The sequence below is a fragment of the Nerophis lumbriciformis genome, linkage group LG14 (assembly GCF_033978685.3).
Source record: "Nerophis lumbriciformis linkage group LG14, RoL_Nlum_v2.1, whole genome shotgun sequence".
NCBI lineage: Eukaryota > Metazoa > Chordata > Actinopteri > Syngnathiformes > Syngnathidae > Nerophis > Nerophis lumbriciformis.
In genome coordinates, this window is record NC_084561.2 from 15253824 (window position 1) to 15273823 (window position 20000).

Below are 20000 nucleotides of genomic sequence, written 5' to 3' on the forward strand. Positions count from 1 at the left end.
CATGACATGACATGGTATGGTAAGACATGATATGGTATGATATAGTATGTTATGGTATGATACAACATGGCATGGCATTACATTATATGACATGGTATGGCATTTTAATGTATAACATAGTATGGTATACAATCACGTGATATGACATGTTAAGGTATGACATGATATGGTTCCATATGGTACGGTGCGGTTTGGTATGACATGGCGTGGTTTAATATGTAATGTTATGGTATGGCATGGTACAACATGGAATGGTATGACATGGTATAGTACAGTATGGTATGGTATGGTAAGGTATGGTATGGTAGGGTAGGACATGGCATGATTCAACATGGTATGATAAGACAAGGTTTGACAAGTACATGGTATGGTATGTTATGACGTTATGGTATGAAAATCACATGGTATGGTATGGTATGGTATGACATGGTAGGGTATGGTATGACATGGTAGGGTATGATATGTAATGTTAAAGAATGGTCTGACATGGTATGGTATAACATATGTTACGACATTGTATGGTATAACATGGAATGTTATGACATTGTATGGTATGGTATAGTGTAATATGGAATGGTATGACATTATATGACACTGTATGGTATAGTATGGCATGTTAAAGTATAACAAAGTATGGTATAAAATAACGAAATGACATCACATGATTACATTTGTATGTACATTATATTTACCTACAATAAAAAAAGGAAATAAATATGTTAAAATAAGGATTAAAAAATTAAATAAACAGTAAAAAAATAATAGTAAATAAAACAAGAATAGACCAATTTAATTGTAAATAAAAATAAAATAAGTTTGACTAAGTAATATATTAAGGATACATGAATGAATAGATAGAGTAGAAAAAAAATAACAGAAATTTATAATTCATAGGTAAATACTGCATAGAGATTATTAATTACCGTATTTTCCGCACTATAAGGCGCATCAAATACCTCCAATTTTCTCAAAAGCTGACAGTGCGCCTTATAATCCGGTGCGCCTTATATATGGACCAATATTGAGCCACAACAGGTCTCGCAACTACGCGATGCATAAAATAACCCCAGCCTCTACTGTAGCGTCTATTCTATGCGCCTTATAATGCGGTGCACCTAATAATGCGGTGCGCCTTATATATGAACAAAGTTTTAAAATAGGCCATTCATTGACGGTGCGCCTTATAGTGCGGAAAATACAATACATTGTTTATTAAATGAAATGATGGAAGATTACATTTGAAGATAATATTACTCAACTCTTTTAATGTATTATTTGAACTAACCATGCATGTCCAATGCATGGCTTGCGCTTACAGATCCTAAGATTTCCGGATAGTCGTAAATCGTAGTAGCAGCTTCTTGACGGCCTATTAGGATCCCTCAGTGACCCTAACGCTAATTAACAGCTGCACAATGTCACCATAAACCTTTGGCATGGACTCACATGTAGACTACTCTAATTAGGAGATTAGCACAAGTCGATACTCACCTCAGATTTATAGTGCGAGCAGCTCCAGCAACCTTAAACCAATTAAGACATCTAACAGTTGAACACTGCCTTTCTATTTCTAATCAAATAAAACCATAATCTGCATATTTGACACGGTACTCACTGAAACAATAAAATAATGCAATTAGTCAATTAGGAAGTTACCACGACTTTATGGAGAATGTTCTCTGGGCAACTGGATTTTTCAGTTTGTCTTAGAAGACGTTTCACCTCTCATCCGAGCAGGCTTCATCAGTTCATGCTCATAGATTTAGATTGGTCAGATCGTGTCTAATCTCATAGATTTAGATTGGTCAGATCTAGTCTAATCTCGTAGATTTAGATTGGTCAGATCTAGTCTAATGTTCTAGATCTAGATTGGTCAGATCTTGTCTAATCTCATGGTACCAACGCCAATGACAATGCGAAGCATCAAAATGTGTGTGAATCATTTAGGGAAGGCTCTTTTCTCTTCCTGCAGGAATGACTTTTGCTCGGAAGAACCCTGATTTAAACCATTTTTGGGTCAACCTACACAAAAATTATTAGATAAATAAATAAATAAAACACATGGCCTTGGCAGTGGCATTTAAAAAGTTACCTGACGAAAAAACCACCGCATTTTTTCCCCACTTCTTTTAAGATACAAATGCCATTCTAGTATTTTATTCAACTGGCTGTGTTAAAATGTACATTCAACATTGTTTTGCACTATTTTTAATTTTTTTTTGACTGTAAAACAATTTGGTCACATGGGGTTGTTTTTAAATGTGCTACTCTGTATGAATTTAAAACATGGAACTGAAACTACGGAATTCTATGTTTTGCAAATTGTGGTCGTCATATTTCCTCCAAACGTTGCTGATTTCCAACACATGGCTCAAGGAAGCATCTTTAAAATTGTGGTGAGGATCTAGATAAATAATCTGACCCCATTTATTACTATATATATATATATATATATATATATATATATATATACACACACACGTATATACAGTATATATATATATACATACACATATATATATATGTGTGTATGTATATATATATATATATATATACTGTATATATATGTGTGTGTATATATATATATATATATATATATATATATACACACAGTATATATATATATATACACAGTATATATATATATATATGTGTGTATATACATACATATACATATATATATACACACATATATATACAGTATATATATACATACACATATATATACTGTATATATACACATATATACAGTATATGTATATATACATACGTACAATTTTTTTTATATATATATACACACACTATATATATACACATTATATACATATATATATATATATATATATATATATTAACATATATACATACATACATAAATATATATATGCACTTATATATGTATAGGTGTATATATATATTTTTGTATATGTATATACAGTATATGTGTGTACATGTATAGGTGTGTATATATATTATTGTATATATATACTGTCTACGTATATATATATATATATATATATATATATATATATATATATATATATATATATATATATATATATACACACACACACAGTATATATATATATACACACAGTATATATATATATATATATATATATATATATATATTTATATTTATATATACAGTACAGGCCAAAAGTTTGGACACACCTTCTCATTCAATGCGTTTTCTTTATTTTCATGACTATTTACATTGTGGATTGTCGCTGAAGGCATCAAAACTATGAATGAACACATGTGGAGTTATGTACTTAACCTAAAAAGGCGAAACAACTGAACGCATGTCTTATATTCTAGTTTCTTCAAAATAGCCACCCTTTGCTCTGATTACTGCTTTGCACACTCTTGGCATTCTCTCGATGAGCTTCAAGAGATAGTCACCTGAAAGGGTTTTCACTTCACAGGTGTCAGAGTTTTGATGCCATCAGTGACAATCCACAATGTAAATAGTCATGAAAATAAAGAAAATGCATTGAAATGAGAAGGTATGTCCAAACTTTTGGCCTGTACTGTGTATATATATATAAATATATATACACAGTACAAACACACACATTATCGCTCGCATGATCAAATACTCACTCCAACACGGTGAAAAGCATCAAGGTCACCACCAGAGCGCACAGAGATGCTCCGGAGCCGATGAACGTCAGCTTGGTCAAAACGAGTTCTTCCTCGGGACTCCACTTGGACACACACGAGGACAGAGGAGAATATTGTTATTATTGTTACAACAGGAGAATAATCAGACATAAGTTGAATGCATTGCTTTTTGGGAGAGACGGCCTTCTAAAGACGACCACACTGAACCAAAACTTGAATTGATTTTCAAAGACAAAAAGTGTAAAAGCATGTTTAAACACAGGCGGAACACCAGGAGTGCCACCTATTGGTTGATAGATGTTACTGCAATTCAAATGCACTGCACTTACTGCTGGTATTTAAACCGTTCGGTTACCTTTGGCTTTAAGTAATTCATCAATACTGCAAAGTTTGTGGTGTGGTTGCAGAGACAGGATGTGACACCAGACCCGGCAAAGATGACACTGCAACCGTCACTGGACCAACCACTGGTCTGACTGTGCCTTTGTACACAAAAAAAAATCACACATTTAGTGATGAGTCTGCTAATGACACAATTATTGTTCATGTGGATCAAACTTACATGAGGCTGAAATTCCAGAAGGCGCACACCGGGGTAAATCTCCGTGCATACTCCATCTAGGCAATAAATACAGTTCGTTTTTATCTGTGTCACCGGCACTGCATGAGGAATTGATTTGATACGAGGTCACGTAAACTAGTTTTGCTATTTAATGACAAGCCTATTGTGATTGTACTCAAATGGCATGCAGAGCGGGAATGGGGACAATGTTGCTGCTGCAGCCGACAGCTCAAGGCGAGCTGCTGGATGGGGAAATATAGAAAGATGCCACATACACATTCCCCGCGCCTCTCATTGTCTAGTTCAGGCATGTCCAAAGTGCGGCCTGCAGATCATTTTGAAAATAGTTTTTAAAAAAAACATAAAAAGTGGAATAAAAGAGCAAACAGGTGTAATGCAACGAGAAAATGTTGCGATATTGACTTTAATAACACAAACCTGCCATGCAGGCAGTCTTTTTTTTTACTTTAACACTGTCATTGCTCAAAAAACAATAATTGATTCAAATCAATGTTGTTATGAATTAATGACCTATTCAAGTTTATAATTGCTTCACATCAAATATTTCGCCTTGTAATATTTTTGGGGGGAACATATTGCATATTTTGGTGTGTTTGCCATATAAATTAAACCTTGACCAACATAAGATTTTTTTTAAAATAATAAAAACGTACAATCTGTGAATAGATTGGAAGTTGATCTAGAGCAGTGATTTTTAAACGGTGGTATGTGCACACTTGCCAACCCTCCCGGATTTTCCGGGAGACTCCCGAAATTCAGCGCCTCTCCCGAAAACCTCCCGGGACAAATTTTCTCCCGAAATTCAGGCGGAGCTGGAAGCCACGCCCCCTCCAGCTCCATGCAGACCTGAGTGACGTCAGGTGCGCAACACCACGTAAATCGTTGGCCAACCAAAAAGTAACCCCAGTCCGCTATAGCCAACATTCACCAGGAGATGGCAACAGACAAACATAGATCACTTTATTACATTATTCCCCTTTTAGAAATGTATAGAAGTTACTCAATAAATAAACAACCCAACCAAAAAATGCAGCAGCTCAATTAAAAAACTGTACTTAAGCCACATTCTTTTTTCTTTTTTTTTTAGTACTAAACTCTTAACCCTCATTTGTAAAAAAATAAATAAAAAATAACATGCTTATTATACAAACAGTATTTGTACACCTTTAACACAGATTTTTATACTGTCTTCAGAGATTCAGTTTTTTTGGTGGTACTCAAAACCTTTCTGGGTACCTGCGAAAGGGTGTTCAGCATGGTTAGAAAAATAGTGACAGAGAATAGAACATGGATGGACAATTCAACCCTTAACTCAACAATGAGTAGAAAGGTTATGTGTGTGTATATGTGTAAATAAATGAACACTGAAATTCAAGTATTTATTTTATTAAAAAATATATATATATATATATATATATATATATATATATATATATATACATATATATATATACATATATATATAATAAAATAAATATATATATAGCTAGAATTCACCGAAAGTCAAGTATTTCTTATATATATATATATATATATATATATATATATATATATATATATGAAATACTTGACTTGGTGAATTCTAGCTGTAAATATACTCCTCCCCTCTTAGCCCCGCCCCCAACCACGCCCCCGCACCACCCCGACCACGCCCCCCACCCCCCACTCCCCACCTCCCGAAATCGGAGGTCTCAAGGTTGGCAAGTATGGGTATGTGGGTTCCCAAACTGTGTGTAATGTTACAGTGGCCAAAATATTAAATATACTTGTCAAATAAAACCTCTGACTGGCTTGTAATGAATACTTAGGCCTACTACGCTACTGCATTTTGATGTTGATCATTATGGTGGTACTTGGAACGCCAAGGGTTTTTTGAGGTGGTACTTGGTGAAGAAAGTTTGAGAACAACCTAGAAAACTAAAAATAATATATATTGATATATGACTGATATATGAAACCCGAGACCTTTAGTCAGATTTGTTCTTTAACTGTAATCCTTCAAAAGACAATAATAATAAATAATATTACATAATTTATTATAATATTATATAATAAAACTGCATTTAGTTTAGATAATAATGAGTCATATATTGGAATATGGGATCCATTATTTAAATTTGTTTTAACTATTAAATGAACCTAAAATATGACTTTGATCTTTGTTGAAAATATTGGACACAATGCAATTGTAAGCCACTGTCACACTATTGTTCATTTTTTTTAAATGTTTTTATTTTTTATAAATGGCTGTAATGATAATGTCAATGAGGGATTTCTAATCACTGCTATGTTCGAATTATTATTAATATTGATACTGTTGTTGATATTATTCATTTTTGTTTGACTACTTTTGGATTGTTTTGTTTCATGTTTTGTTTCATGTTTCAATTGCTCTGTTGATTTCTATTCTGAATGTTGCTGGGTCGGGTTTGGTTTTGGAATTGCATTATTATGGTATTGTTTTGTTGGATTGATTAATAAAAAAATAAATACATTTAAAAAAAAATAATAATGAAGCGTTGTTATTAATTATTGTTATCCAATTTAAGGCTCTAATTACTGTACTTCACATCAAATATTCCGCTTTGAGTATTTTGGGGGGGAAATATTAAAGTTAAAGTTAAAGTCCCAACGATAGTCATACACACACTAGGTGTGGTGAAATTATCCTCTGCATTTGACCCATCCCCATGTACACCCCCTGGGAGATGAGGGGAGCAGTGAGCAGCAGCGGTGGCCCCGCTCGTGAATCATTTTGGTGATTTAACCCCCAATTCCAACCCTTGATGCTGAGTGCCAAGCAGGGAGGCAAAGGGTCCTATTTTTATAGTCTTTGGTATGACTCGGCCGGGGTTTGAACTCACAACCTTCCAGTCTCAGGGCGGACACTCTAAACACAAGGTCACTGAGCAGAAATATTGCATATTTTGTGTTTTTGTCACAAAAAACAGGGGTTTCTTTGACAAAAAGAGGGCATAAAACGTAAAAAATATTTAAAATGTAAGTCAACAGATCTGTAGTTGATCTATAGGTAGTTGTCAGAATAATTGTATATAAGTTATCACACAACTTGTTTTCAGTTCAGGTTGCCCTGCGAGAAGACAAAAGCTGTCTTTGATCTTATCAAGCAAAAGGCCTACCGCTTGTAAACCTCCACTGTGTGCAGTGGGATGCGACGTGGAGGTGTCGGTTTCTTTGATCTATTGGACAGCCACAGGAAGGACCCGAAATCTACAAGCAGAGAGGGGGCAAACCTGGCACCGCTCCAAGCACCTTTTTGTTTGAACTGTTTATGACCCAATGCAGCAGCTGTTTATGGCCCCTCCCCTTAGAAGCAGCTGCAGCTATGTAATCAGAAAATGCCCAAATAAATGAGGAGGCGTGTGGAACCCTTTCCTCAGAGCGTGGGGCGACATTGTACGAGGGTGCAAGTGCACGCGCTCTCCTTGTGAGCTTAATTGAATCCTGTCTCTGTTTGATTCTTTTCTTCTTGTCTTTGTTTAATAGATAGTTTGGTGTTTGAACCTGACAGTAGCTAAGTATTGATTGAAAGTGAAAAAATATTAATTTATGACTTCTTTTTAACACCTTAATGACCCATTTGGGTCCCCGGGACTTTTAAACACTCACCAAAATTGAGGGAAGCCCTAAGTTTTAGGACAGTGGTTCTCAAACATATCTCACTAAGTACCACCTCAGAAAACATTTGGCTGTCCAAGTACCGCCATAATGACCAACATTAAAATACAGTGGCATAGTAGGCCTAAATATTAATTAAAAACAAGACAGGGGTTCTATATAACAAGTATATTTTATATTTTTTGGCCACTGTAACAGTACACACAGTTTGAACAGTAACACCGTGTTTGAATATTTAATGAAGTGATTCTTTGGCGTACCACTAGATGTGGAATTGACCACGTACCAAAGTTTGAGAATCACACTGGTTTAGAATATACAGTATAAAGTAGGGATGTCCGATAATATCGGCAGGCCGATATTATCGGCCGATAAATGCTTTAAAATGTGATATCGGATATTATCGGTATCGGTTTCTTAATTATCGGTATCGGTTTCAGAAAGTAAAAATGTATGACTTTTTAAAACGCCTCTGTGAACACGGACGTAGGAAGAAGTACAGAGCGTCAATAAAGGCACACAGCCTTTATGTGCCGGCCCTGTCACATAAAACATGCAGTTTTTGACAAATACACTCAAGTGAATGCAATTCAAACTTGGTCAACAGCCATACAGGTCACACTGAGGGTGGCCGTATAAACAACTTTAACATTGTTACAAATATGCGCCACACTGTGAACCCACACCAAACAAGAATGACAAACACATTTCAGGAGAACATCCGCACCGTAACACAACATAAACACAACAGAACAAATACCCAGAATCCCTTGCAGTACTAACTCTTCCGGGACGCTACAATATAAACCCCCCAGCTACCCCCTACCCCCGCCCACCTCAACCTCCTCATAGTCTCTCTCAGGGAGAGCATGTCCCAAATTCCAAGCTGCTGTTTGGATAGATAGATAGATAGTACTTAATTGATTCCTTCAGGAGAGTTCCCTCAGGAAAATTTGAATTCCAGCAGCAGTGTACAGAATTGAGATCGAATTTAAAAAGTAAAAAGTAAATAATGGGGGTATAAATGGAAACAAAATAGAAAAATATTACAATACGAATAAAAATAAAAAGCAACAATGAGAATAAAAATAGAATAGAATATATAACAAGAGAAACTAAGCAGTAGTGACCATGTTATGAAAAAGTATTGCACTGTTATCGTTTTGAGGCATGTTAAAAAAAATAATGCACTTTGTGACTTCAATAATAAATATGGCAGTGCCATGTTGGCATTTTTTTCCATAACTTGAGTTGATTTATTTTGGAAAACCTTGTTACATTGTTTAATGCATCCAGCGGGGCATTACAACAAAATTAGGCATAGTAATGTGTTAATTCCACAACTGTATATATCGGCATCGGTTGATATCAGAATCGGTAATTAAGAGTTGGTCAATATCGGAATATCGGTTAAAAAAAAGCCATTATCGGACATCTCTAGTATAAAGTATTGGTTTAGAAAATAGCTTTTTGAAAAAAAAAAATGTTTCAGTGTGTAAACCTCCACTGTGTGCGATGGTATGCGACGTAGTGGTGTCGGTTTCTTTGATCTATTGGACAGCCACAGGAAGGACCCGAAATCTACAAGCAGAGAGGAGGCAAACATTTTTATTATCGGTATCGGTATCTATCTATCCAAACAGCAGCTTGGAATTTGGGACATGCTCTCCCTGAGAGAGACTATGAGGAGGTTGAGGTGGGCGGGGGTAGGGGGTAGCTGGGGGGTTTATATTGTAGCGTCCCGGAAGAGTTAGTACTGCAAGGGATTCTGGGTATTTGTTCTGTTGTGTTTATGTTGTGTTACGGTGCGGATGTTCTCCCGAAAATGGAAACATTTTGGACAACCCTGGTCTAGTTCATACATACTATGTTACATACTATTATAGTGCAGTGGTACCTCGATTTAGGAACATTATTGCTTCTTAACAGGATTCGTAAATTGAAAAGTTTGTTCAGTGAAGCAAATTTCTCCGTTAGAAACAAAGTAAATATGAATAATTGGTTCCTGCCTGGACAGAAGTCCATTTTTGCCTGCAGGCGGAACACAAAATGAAAGAATGTTCGTACACAGAGACATGGTTCTAAAAGTTTGCAAATTGAGGGGTTGGTAAATCGAGGTACCACCGTATATGTGATATATATTATTATTATTAGGAAAATACAGTACCACGTGTGTTAAGCCCAGCTTGTACTTGACAGCAACAGGGATGGTTTGGGCCTTGGTCGCATCGCGGACGGTAGCAGATATGACGGCAGAAGCCAGGCGACCGCGGAGGGTTCTGGAAAAAGGAGACAACCGGTGTTAACGTCTGTTTTGTAGCACACAGGCATGTTTGGCATCTTTGTAAGTCTGTACGACGAGAAACCCAATGAATAAATCACATTTGTATATTCAACTTGTTACGTCATCATGGGGACTCTCGTCTTTTCGGGTAAAATCCCGGGACATTTGTGCTCTATTTTTGTAAATAATTTTGGTTGCGTTACTCAAAATGGAATTACTTTTCCTAAGTGAGATTTTGTTCATTTTTAATCTCTTTCATAGGTCAAGGAAAGGATGAATTGCATTTACATTATATATTTTGGTACATTAGTAGGTGTGTGATCAATCATATAGAACATTGATTCTCAAACTGTGGTACGTGTACTATTAGTGGTACTTGGGCTCTATCTAGTGGTGTGCCAAAGACTCACTTGATTAAAGTATTGTGGTTTTTTTAGGGGGGTTTTTCAAACGCAGTGTTACTGTTCAAACCGTGCGTAATGTTACAGTGGACAAAGATATTCAATATTTATATTTTATATTCAAAAAGGTAATGAATGACAATAAAATTGCACTTTGGTATTTTTTTTTTTTTAAAGGAAATTTCAATCATGCAAATAATTTACAGCGATTAATCATGATTCAACCCGTTACGTCATCATGGGGACTCTCGTCTTTTCAGGTAAAATCCCGGGACATTTGTGCTCTATTTTTGTAAATAATTTTGGTTGCGTTACTCAAAATGGAATTACCTTTCCTAACTGAGATTTCGTTCATTTTTAATCTCTTTCATAGGTCAAGGAAAGGATAAATTGCATTTACATTATATATTTTGGTACATTAGTACAGTGTTTTTCAACCTTTTCTGTGCCGAGGCACATTTTTTTCATTGAAAAAATCCCGAAAATGAAACTCGGCAGCCGATATTGACAGTAAAAAGTAATTCTTGCTATTTTTGGATATTAATTCAAACCATAACCAACCATGCATCACTATAGCTCTTGTCTCAAAGTAGGTGTACTGTCACCATCTGTCACATCATGCCGTGACTTTTTTGTAGTTTTTTGCTGTTTTCCTGTGTGTAGTGTTTTAGTTCTTGTCTAGCGCCTATTTTGTTGTTGACTGTCACGTCATGTACGAATGTACTTTGTGGACGCCGTCTGCTGCTCCATACGCTGTAAGTTTTTGCTGTCGTCCAGCATTCTGTTTTTGTTTACTTTGCAGCCAGTTCAGTTTTAGCTTCATTCAGCATAGCCATCCCTAAGCTTCAATGCCTTTTCTTAGCGGCACTCGCCTTTTGTTTATTTTTGGTTTAAGCGTTAGACACCTTTTTACCTGCACGCTGCCTCCCGCATATTGTGATCAGAACAAACCGTGTTCCCGACATCTACAAAGCAATTAGCTACCTGCTGCCACCTACTGATATGGAAGAGTATTACACGGTTACAGCACAGACACTCAACAACGGCACATTTGCGGATTATAATTACCGGTTTGCAAAAAATATTTTTTTAACCCAATTAGGTGAAATTGCATAATCTCCCACGGCACACCAGGTTGTATCTCACGGTACACCAGTGTGCCACGGCACAGTGGTTGAAAAGCACTGCATTTGTAGGTGTGTGATCAATGATTTGCCTCCATTACTTTGACTAAGCAGTCTAAAGATCCTTTTATCATATAGAACATTGATTCTCAAACTGTGGTATTATTATTATTATTATTATTATTATTATTATTATTATTATTATTATTATTATCATCATTAGTGGTCCATCTAGTGGTGTGCCAAAGACTCACTTGATTAAAGTATTGTGTTTTTTAGGGGGGGTTTTTTCAAACGCAGTGTTACTGTTCAAACCGTGTGTAATGTTACATTGGCCAAAGATATTCAATATTTATATGTTATATTCAAAAAGCTAACGAATGACAATAAAAGCGCACTTTGGGATTTTTTTTTTTTTTTTAAAGGAAATTTAAATTATGGAAATAATTTACTGCGATTAATCATGATTAATCAAAATTAGTCAAAATTAAGGAGTGTGATTAATCTAATAAAAAATGAATCGTGAGACAGCGCTAATTATTTATGTTTTTCCTCATAGATGTAATTACTATAAAAGATCATCGAGTAAATAACTACACTTAAAAACAAAAATTGATTTTACGGCAAAAAACTGGCAGCTCAGTTGCCAACATTTTACTGTAAACTGTTTTACTGGTTTTTTTACACTGAATTGCTGTAAAAAGAGCAACGGTACTACTTTTTTTTTACGGTAAAATTCTGGCAACGCAACTCCAACAATCTTTGTTTTTATAGTGCATTGATTCTCAAACTGTGCTACATCTACCACTTGTGGTATGCGGGCTCCGTCTCATGGTACACCAAATAATCCCTTGATTAAAGTACAGTGTTTTATTTTCCTATATTCAAACACAATGTTACTGTTCAAACTGTATGTAATGTTACAGTGGCCAAAAATATTAAATATACTCGTTAAATAAAACCTCTGCCTTGTTTTTAATGAACACTTGGGCCTACTACGCTACTGTATTTTAATGTTGGTCATTATGTTGGAGAGCCAGGTTTTTTCTGAGGTGGTGCTTGGTGAAAAAAAGTATAGAAGCTGGTATAGAAGCAATAGAATTCAAACCTTTGTACTTTCTCTTGTTTACTCAGAGATGGCTCTGGTGGAGCAGATAAAATCTCAATCAGGTGGCTGTAGTGAGTGTGAATAAACATCACATCCTTATGTCCTGGGAGGGGGGGAAAAACAACAGACAAGGTTTCCAAATGACCCTTCCGGATTGTTCTTGTTAGGGATGTCCGATAATGGCTTTTTTGCCGATATCCGATATTCCGATATTGTCCAACTCTTAATTACCAATACCGATATTAACCGATACCGATATATACAGTTGTGGAATTAACACATTATTATGCTTAATTTGGACAACCAGGTATGGTGAAGATAAAGTCCTTTTAAAAAAAATAAAATAAATAAAATAAGATAAATACATTTAAAAAAAATTATTGAATAAAAAAGAAAGTAAAACAATATAAAAACAGTTACATAGAAACTAGTAATTAATGAAAATGAGTCAAATTAACTGTTAAAGGTTAGTACTATTAGTGTACCAGCAGCACGCACGTGTGTGCTTACGGACTGTATCCCTTGCAGACTGTATTGATATATATTGATATATAATGTAGGAACCAGAATATTAATAACAGAAAGAAACAACCCATTTGTGTGAATGAATGTGAATGAGTGTAAATGGGGGAGGGAGGTTTTTTGGGTTGGTGCACTAATTGTAAGTGTATCTTGTGTTTTTTATGTTGATTTAATAAAAAAAAATAAAAATAAAAATAAAAATAAAAAAAACGATACCGATAATAAAAAAACAAAACGATACCGATAATTTCCAATATTGCATTTTAAAGCATTTATCGGCCGATAATATCGGACATCTCTAGTTCTTGTTGTTAAGATTCTGTCTCTGCAAATTTTCCCTACCCAGTTTCTGAAGCCTCTGCAGCTCCGAGTCCGGGATAAGCAGCTCATCCCGATCATTTCCACTGGCGCCCATGTCAGACGGTTTAAATGATTGACAGCAGCTTTCTTCCGACAGCCTGTGGCTCCTGATGAACACATCTGGCCATTCAGACGTCAGACGCCCCGCAGCAAAAAGAAAACGCAGTAAAATAACTACATCCAGAGTGAAAACCAATGATTTCAATCTGACCACATACTGTACGTTATTTATTCATCAGGGCAATGTACAATACTTTCTATTAACCTAAACCCTAAGCGTGTCTGTTCTATTGTATTATCTGCCACATTTTAGGTTGTTTCATACCGATATTCTTGGTGGAAAGTGAGAATCCTCTTCCCTCAGAGGACAACATGTCTGCCAGAGTCTCAGTGAGCTTGTCGATGCTGTTGATAATAGTGAACGGTCCCACGCTGATCTGTTGAAGGAATTCAAATGGACATGTGAGGCCACAGTTTTGTCATCATACCAAGCTGCCATAACCATTAGAGCAGGGGTGCCCAAAAACTTTTTGACTCGGGGGCCGCATTGGGTTAAAAAAAATACATAGTGAATGTACAGTAAATATACACTATATTGCCAAAAGTATTTGGCCACCTGCCTTAACTCACATATGAACTTGAAGTGCCATCCCATGGAATTGTCCAAAATGTTTTGCTATCCTGGAGCATTCAAAGTTCCTTTCACTAGAACTAAGGGACCTGAAAAACAACCCCACGCCATAATTCCTCTTCCACCAAATTTCACACTCGGCACAATGCAGTCCGAAATGTAGCGTTCTCCTGGCAACCTCCAAACCCAGACTGGTCCATCAGATTGCCAGATGGAAAAGCGTGAGTGATCAGTCCAGAGAAGGCGTCTCCACTGCTCTAGAGTCCAGTGGTTACGTGCATTGGACTTGGTGATGTATGGCTTAGATGCAGCTGCCCGGCCATGGAAACCCATTTTATGAAGCTCTCTGCGTACTGGACGTGGGCTAATTGGAAGGTCACATGAAGTTTGGAGCTCTGCAGCAACTGACTGTGCAGAAAGTACTATGCACTTCAGCATCCGCTGACCCCTCTCTGTCAGTTTACGTGGCCTACCACTTGGTGGCTGAGTTGCTGTTGTTCCCAAACTCTTCACTTTTCTAATAACAAAGTTGACTTTGGAATATTTAGGAGCGAGGAAATTTCATGACTGGATTTGTTGCACAGGTGCATCCTATGACAGTTCCACGCTGGAAATCACTGAAAGCGGCCCATTCTTTCACAAATGTTTGTAGAAACAGTCTCCATGCCTAAGTGCTTGATTTTATACACCGGGCCAAGTGATTAGGACACCTGATTGTCATCATTTGGATGGGTAGCCAAATACTTTTGGCAATATGGTGTATATTCCGAGCGCGATGATGTCACGTTATCGTTGGGAAAATGCATTTTTAGACAATATGATTTGCCTGAGCGGCTAGGAGACACCGAGAGTAACAAGCGGTAGAAAATGGATTAGAAAGGACAGATATTAAAAAATAATAATAAAAAAATAATTTAAAATATGTAGGGGTTTTTTTGTTTTGTTTTTTTAACTTGGGATTTCCCGCGGGCCAAATTTTGGACGGTGGCGGGTCGGATCCCACCCCTCAGTGATGCCGCACCACCGCAGGTGCAACCCACACTACACAGGTGGGCGCTAATTACCCTTGCATAACTCATTTCCGCAATTTATTTGACTGACCTTGAACACACCACAGTTGTGTGCTTTGAGACAAAATTAAATGTATAGCTGCCACAAAAAATATTTTTAAATTCTTTTACTTAATCTTTGTTCCCAAATACTGATGCTGTGTGTATGGGGCGCCGAATGTAAAAAATTCAAAGCACACTTTTCTAGCTGATGTATTTTAAATATTTAGCTCACTTTTCTCACATTTAGCTCACTTTTCTTTTAATTTATTTTACAATTACATTTAGATGTAACATTTATATTGAACTTGTATATTTAACATTAGATTTAGAGTCAGCACTTAGATTAAATATTTGGGTATAATATTTAGATTCAACATTTACATTTAGATTTCAAATGTATTATTTAGATTCAACATTTACATTTAGATTTAACATAACATTCAATAATTAGATTCAACATTTATAATCAACATTAAAATTCAACATTTGGATTTAATACTTAGATTCCATATTCACCTTTAGATTTAGCGATAACATTTAATTTTTATATTGAACATTTAGATTTATATTCAACAATACTATTTAGCGAATGCAGCTGGGACTAGGCTCCAGGCATTAGAAAATGGATAGATGGATTTAGATTTAACATTTAGATTAAACATTTGGATTGATTATTTAGATTCAATATTTAGATTTAACATTCATATTTAACATTTAGATTTAAGATTTAGATTTAACATTTAGATCTGTGGCGACCTTCCACTCGTATGCAGCTGAGATAGACTCCAGCAACCTCCGCAACCTCGAAAAGGACAAGCGGTAAAAAATGGATGGATCAATATACATTTAGATTTAAAATGTATTATTTAGATTCAACATTTACATTTAGATTTAACACAACATTCAATATTTAGATTGAACATGTATATTCAACATTAAAATTCAACATTTGGATTTAATATTTAGATTCCATATTCACCTTTAGATTTAGAGATAATATTTAATTTTTATATTCAACATTTAGATTTATATTCAACATTACTATTTAGAATTTAGATTTACCATTTAGCGAATGCAGCTGGGACTAGGCTCCAGGCATCAGAAAATGGATGGATGGATTTAGATTTAACATTTAGGCTCAGATTCAACATTTAACATTTAGATTAAATATTCAGATTTAACATTTGGATTGATTATTTAGATTCAATATTTATATTTAACATTTATATTTAACATTTAATATTTAGATTCAACATTTAGATTTGTGACGACCTTCCACTCTAATGCAGCTGAGATAGGCTCCAACAACCCCCGCGACCTCGAAAGGGACAAACAGTAGAATATGGATGGATGGATAACCATTTAACATTTACATTCAACATTTAGACTCAACAATTACCACTGAGATTCAACATTCAACACTTAGATTCAACGTTTTACATTTAGATTGAACATTTAGATTTGGATGTAACTAGGGATGTCCGATAATGGCTTTTTGCCGATATCCGATATTCCGATATTGTCCAACTCTTTAATTACCGATAACGATATCAACCGATACCGATATCAACCGATATATACAGTCGTGGAATTAACACATTATTATGCCTAATTTGGACAACCAGGTATGGTGAAGATGAGGTACTTTTAAAAAAATAAAATAAAATAAGATAAATAAATTAAAAACATTTTCTTGAATAAAAAAGAAAGTAAAACAATATAAAAACAGTTACATAGAAACTAGTAATTAATGAAAATGAGTAAAATTAACTGTTAAAGGTTAGTACTATTAGTGGACCAGCAGCACGCACAATCATGTGTGCTTACGGACTGTATCCCTTGCAGACTGTATTGATATATATTGATATATAATGTAGGAACCAGAATATTAATAACAGAAAGAAACAACCCTTTTGTGTGAATGAGTGTAAATGGGGAAGGGAGGTTTTTTGGGTTGGTGCACTAATTGTAAGTGTATCTTGTGTTTTTTATGTTGATTTAATAAAAAATAAAAAATAAAAATAAATAAACGATAGCGATGATAAAAAAAAAACGATACCAATAATTTCCGATATTACATTTTAACGCATTTATCGGCCGATAATATCGGCAGGCCGATATCGGACATCCCTAGATGTAAAATTTAACACTGAGATTTAACATTCAGGATTATATTGAACATTTAGATTTAATATTGAACTTTTAGATCTAGATGTAACATTTATATTCACCATTGAATCCTATCCTATCCTCAAAAGGCATTAAGACTAGAAATGTCCGATAATGGCTTTTTTGCCAATATCCGATATTCTGATATTGTCCAACTCTTAATTACCGATTCCGATATCAACCAATACCGATATATACAGTCGTGGAATTAACACATTATTATGCCTAATTTTGTTGTGATGCTCCGCTGGATGCATTAAACAATGTAACAAGGGGATAGCGGGGGGGGGGGGGGGGGGGGGGTGTATATTGTAGCGTCCCGGAAAAGTTAGTGCTGCAAGGGGTTCTGGGTATTTGTTCTGTTGTGTTTATGTTGTGTTACGGTGCGGATGTTCTCCCGAAATGTGTTTGTCATTCTTGTTTGGTGTGGGTTCACAGTGTGGCGCATATTTGTAGCAGTGTTAGAGTTGTTTATACGGCCACCCTCAGTATGACCTGTATGGCTGTTGACCAAGTATGCATGCATTCACTTGTGTGTGTGTGAAAAGCAGTAGATATCATGTGACTGGGCCGGCACGCAAAGGCAGTGCCTTTAAGGTTTATTGGCACTCTGTACTTCTCCCTACGTCCGTGTACACAGCAGCGTTTTAAAAAGTCATACATTTTACTTTTTGAAACCGATACCGATAATTTTGAAACCGATACCGATAATTTCCGATATTACATTTTAAAGCATTTATCGGCCGATAATATCGGCAGTTCGATATTATCGGACATCTCTAATAAAGACCACAGCTTATTACGGCACTGTAAATCCAACAAATAGAAGACAGTTTGTTTGTTAGATACACATCCATTCCCACTCAAAATTCTCAGAGCCTCTCCATTTTAGACAAACTTTAATGATCCACAAGGGAAATTTGAACAATTTCCCTTGTGGATCATTAAAGTTTGTCTAAGTCTAAGTCTAAGTCATTTTAATAATAATAATAATAACTGGGATTTATATAGCGCTTTTCTAAGTACCCAAAGTCGCTTTACATGTAGAACCCATCAATCATTCACACCTGGTGGTGGTAAGCTACTTTCATAGCCACAGCTGCCCTGGGGTAGACTGACGGAAGCGTGGCTGCAATTTGCGCCAACGGCCCCTCCGACCACCACCTATCATTCATCATTCAATTCACCGGTGTGAGTGGCACCGGGGGCAAAGGGTGAAGTGTCCCGCCCAAGGACACAACGGCAGCGATTTTTGGATGGTAAGAGGCGGGGAGCGAACCTGCAACCCTCAGGTTTCTGGCACGGTTGCTCTACCCACTTCGCCATGCCGCCCCATTTTGACCTCCACTGATTGACAAAAATCGTCACCCTGCACGCTCGTACATTATAGCACATGCCAGAAACCGCCACGGCCTACTGGATGGTGCGATCGAGCTTGCTATTGTGTGCTTGGCTGTGGTGTAGCTGCTAGCTCCTAGTAGCCTATATCCTACCATGTTTACCTTTTGTAAATGACTAGACCTCAACAGAAGAAGTTGTGTGCTCATTGGAGGACATGTAGCTGGTTGTCCGGCTGCTTGTATCAGATTTTAGGCACAAATCAATACAATCCGATTTTTGGCTGTTATCACACTGATATTAATATCAGATCGGGACACCTCTAAATATGTTTTACTTTTCATTATAGATGTCCGATATTATCGGCCAATAAATGCTCTAAAATGTAACATCGGAAATTTTCGGTATTGGTTTCAAAATTATCGGTATTGGTTTCAAAATTATCGGTATCGGTTTCAAAAAGTAAAATTTATGACTTTTTAAAACGGCGCTGTGTACACGGACGTAGGGACAAGTACAGAGCGCCAATAAACCTTAAAGGCACTGCCTTTGTGTGCCGGCCCAGTCACATAATATCTACGGCTTTTCACACACACAATTGAATGCAAACCATACTTGGTCAACAGCCATACAGGTGGGGGGCGTATAAACAACTTTAACACTGTGACAAATATGCGCCACACTGTGAACCCACACCAAACAAGAATGACAAACACATTTCGGGAGAACATCCGCACCGTAACACAACATAAACACAACAGAACAAATACCCAGAACCCCTTGCAGCATTAACTTTACCAGGACACTACAATATATACCCCCTCTACCCTCTACCCCTCACCTCAACCACGCCCCCCCCCCCCCAACCCCGCCCACCTAACCTCCTCATGCTCTCTCAGGGAGAGCATGTCCCAAATTCCAAGCTGCTGTTTTGAGGCATGTTAAGAAAAATAATGCACTTTGTGACTTCAATAATAAATATGGCAGTGCCATGTTGGCAATTTTTTTCCATAACTTGAGTTGATTTATTTTGGAAAACCTTGTTACATTGTTTAATGCATCCAACAAAATTAGGCATAATAATGTGTTAATTCCACGACTGTATATATCGGTATCATTTGATATCAGAATCGGTAATTAAGAATTGGACAATATCGGAATA

The 20000-nt window shown here is 36.2% G+C and overlaps 1 protein-coding gene across 2 annotated transcripts in view; it reads right to left on the reverse strand.

Moving 5' to 3' along the window:
* The window catches only part of LOC133616571 (adhesion G protein-coupled receptor D2), a 314512-nt gene that overhangs the window by 253237 nt on the left and 41275 nt on the right, over window positions 1-20000 (reverse strand). For both annotated transcript variants that reach the window (XM_061976003.1, XM_061976002.1), the window contains 7 exons: window positions 13974-14085; window positions 13631-13768; window positions 12767-12869; window positions 10017-10128; window positions 4190-4245; window positions 3983-4109; window positions 3607-3710 (listed from right to left, as the gene is read on the reverse strand). In XM_061976003.1, the coding sequence (XP_061831987.1) occupies window positions 3607-3710; window positions 3983-4109; window positions 4190-4245; window positions 10017-10128; window positions 12767-12869; window positions 13631-13768; window positions 13974-14085 (752 nt within the window). The remainder of the gene's footprint in view (window positions 1-3606; window positions 3711-3982; window positions 4110-4189; window positions 4246-10016; window positions 10129-12766; window positions 12870-13630; window positions 13769-13973; window positions 14086-20000) is intronic.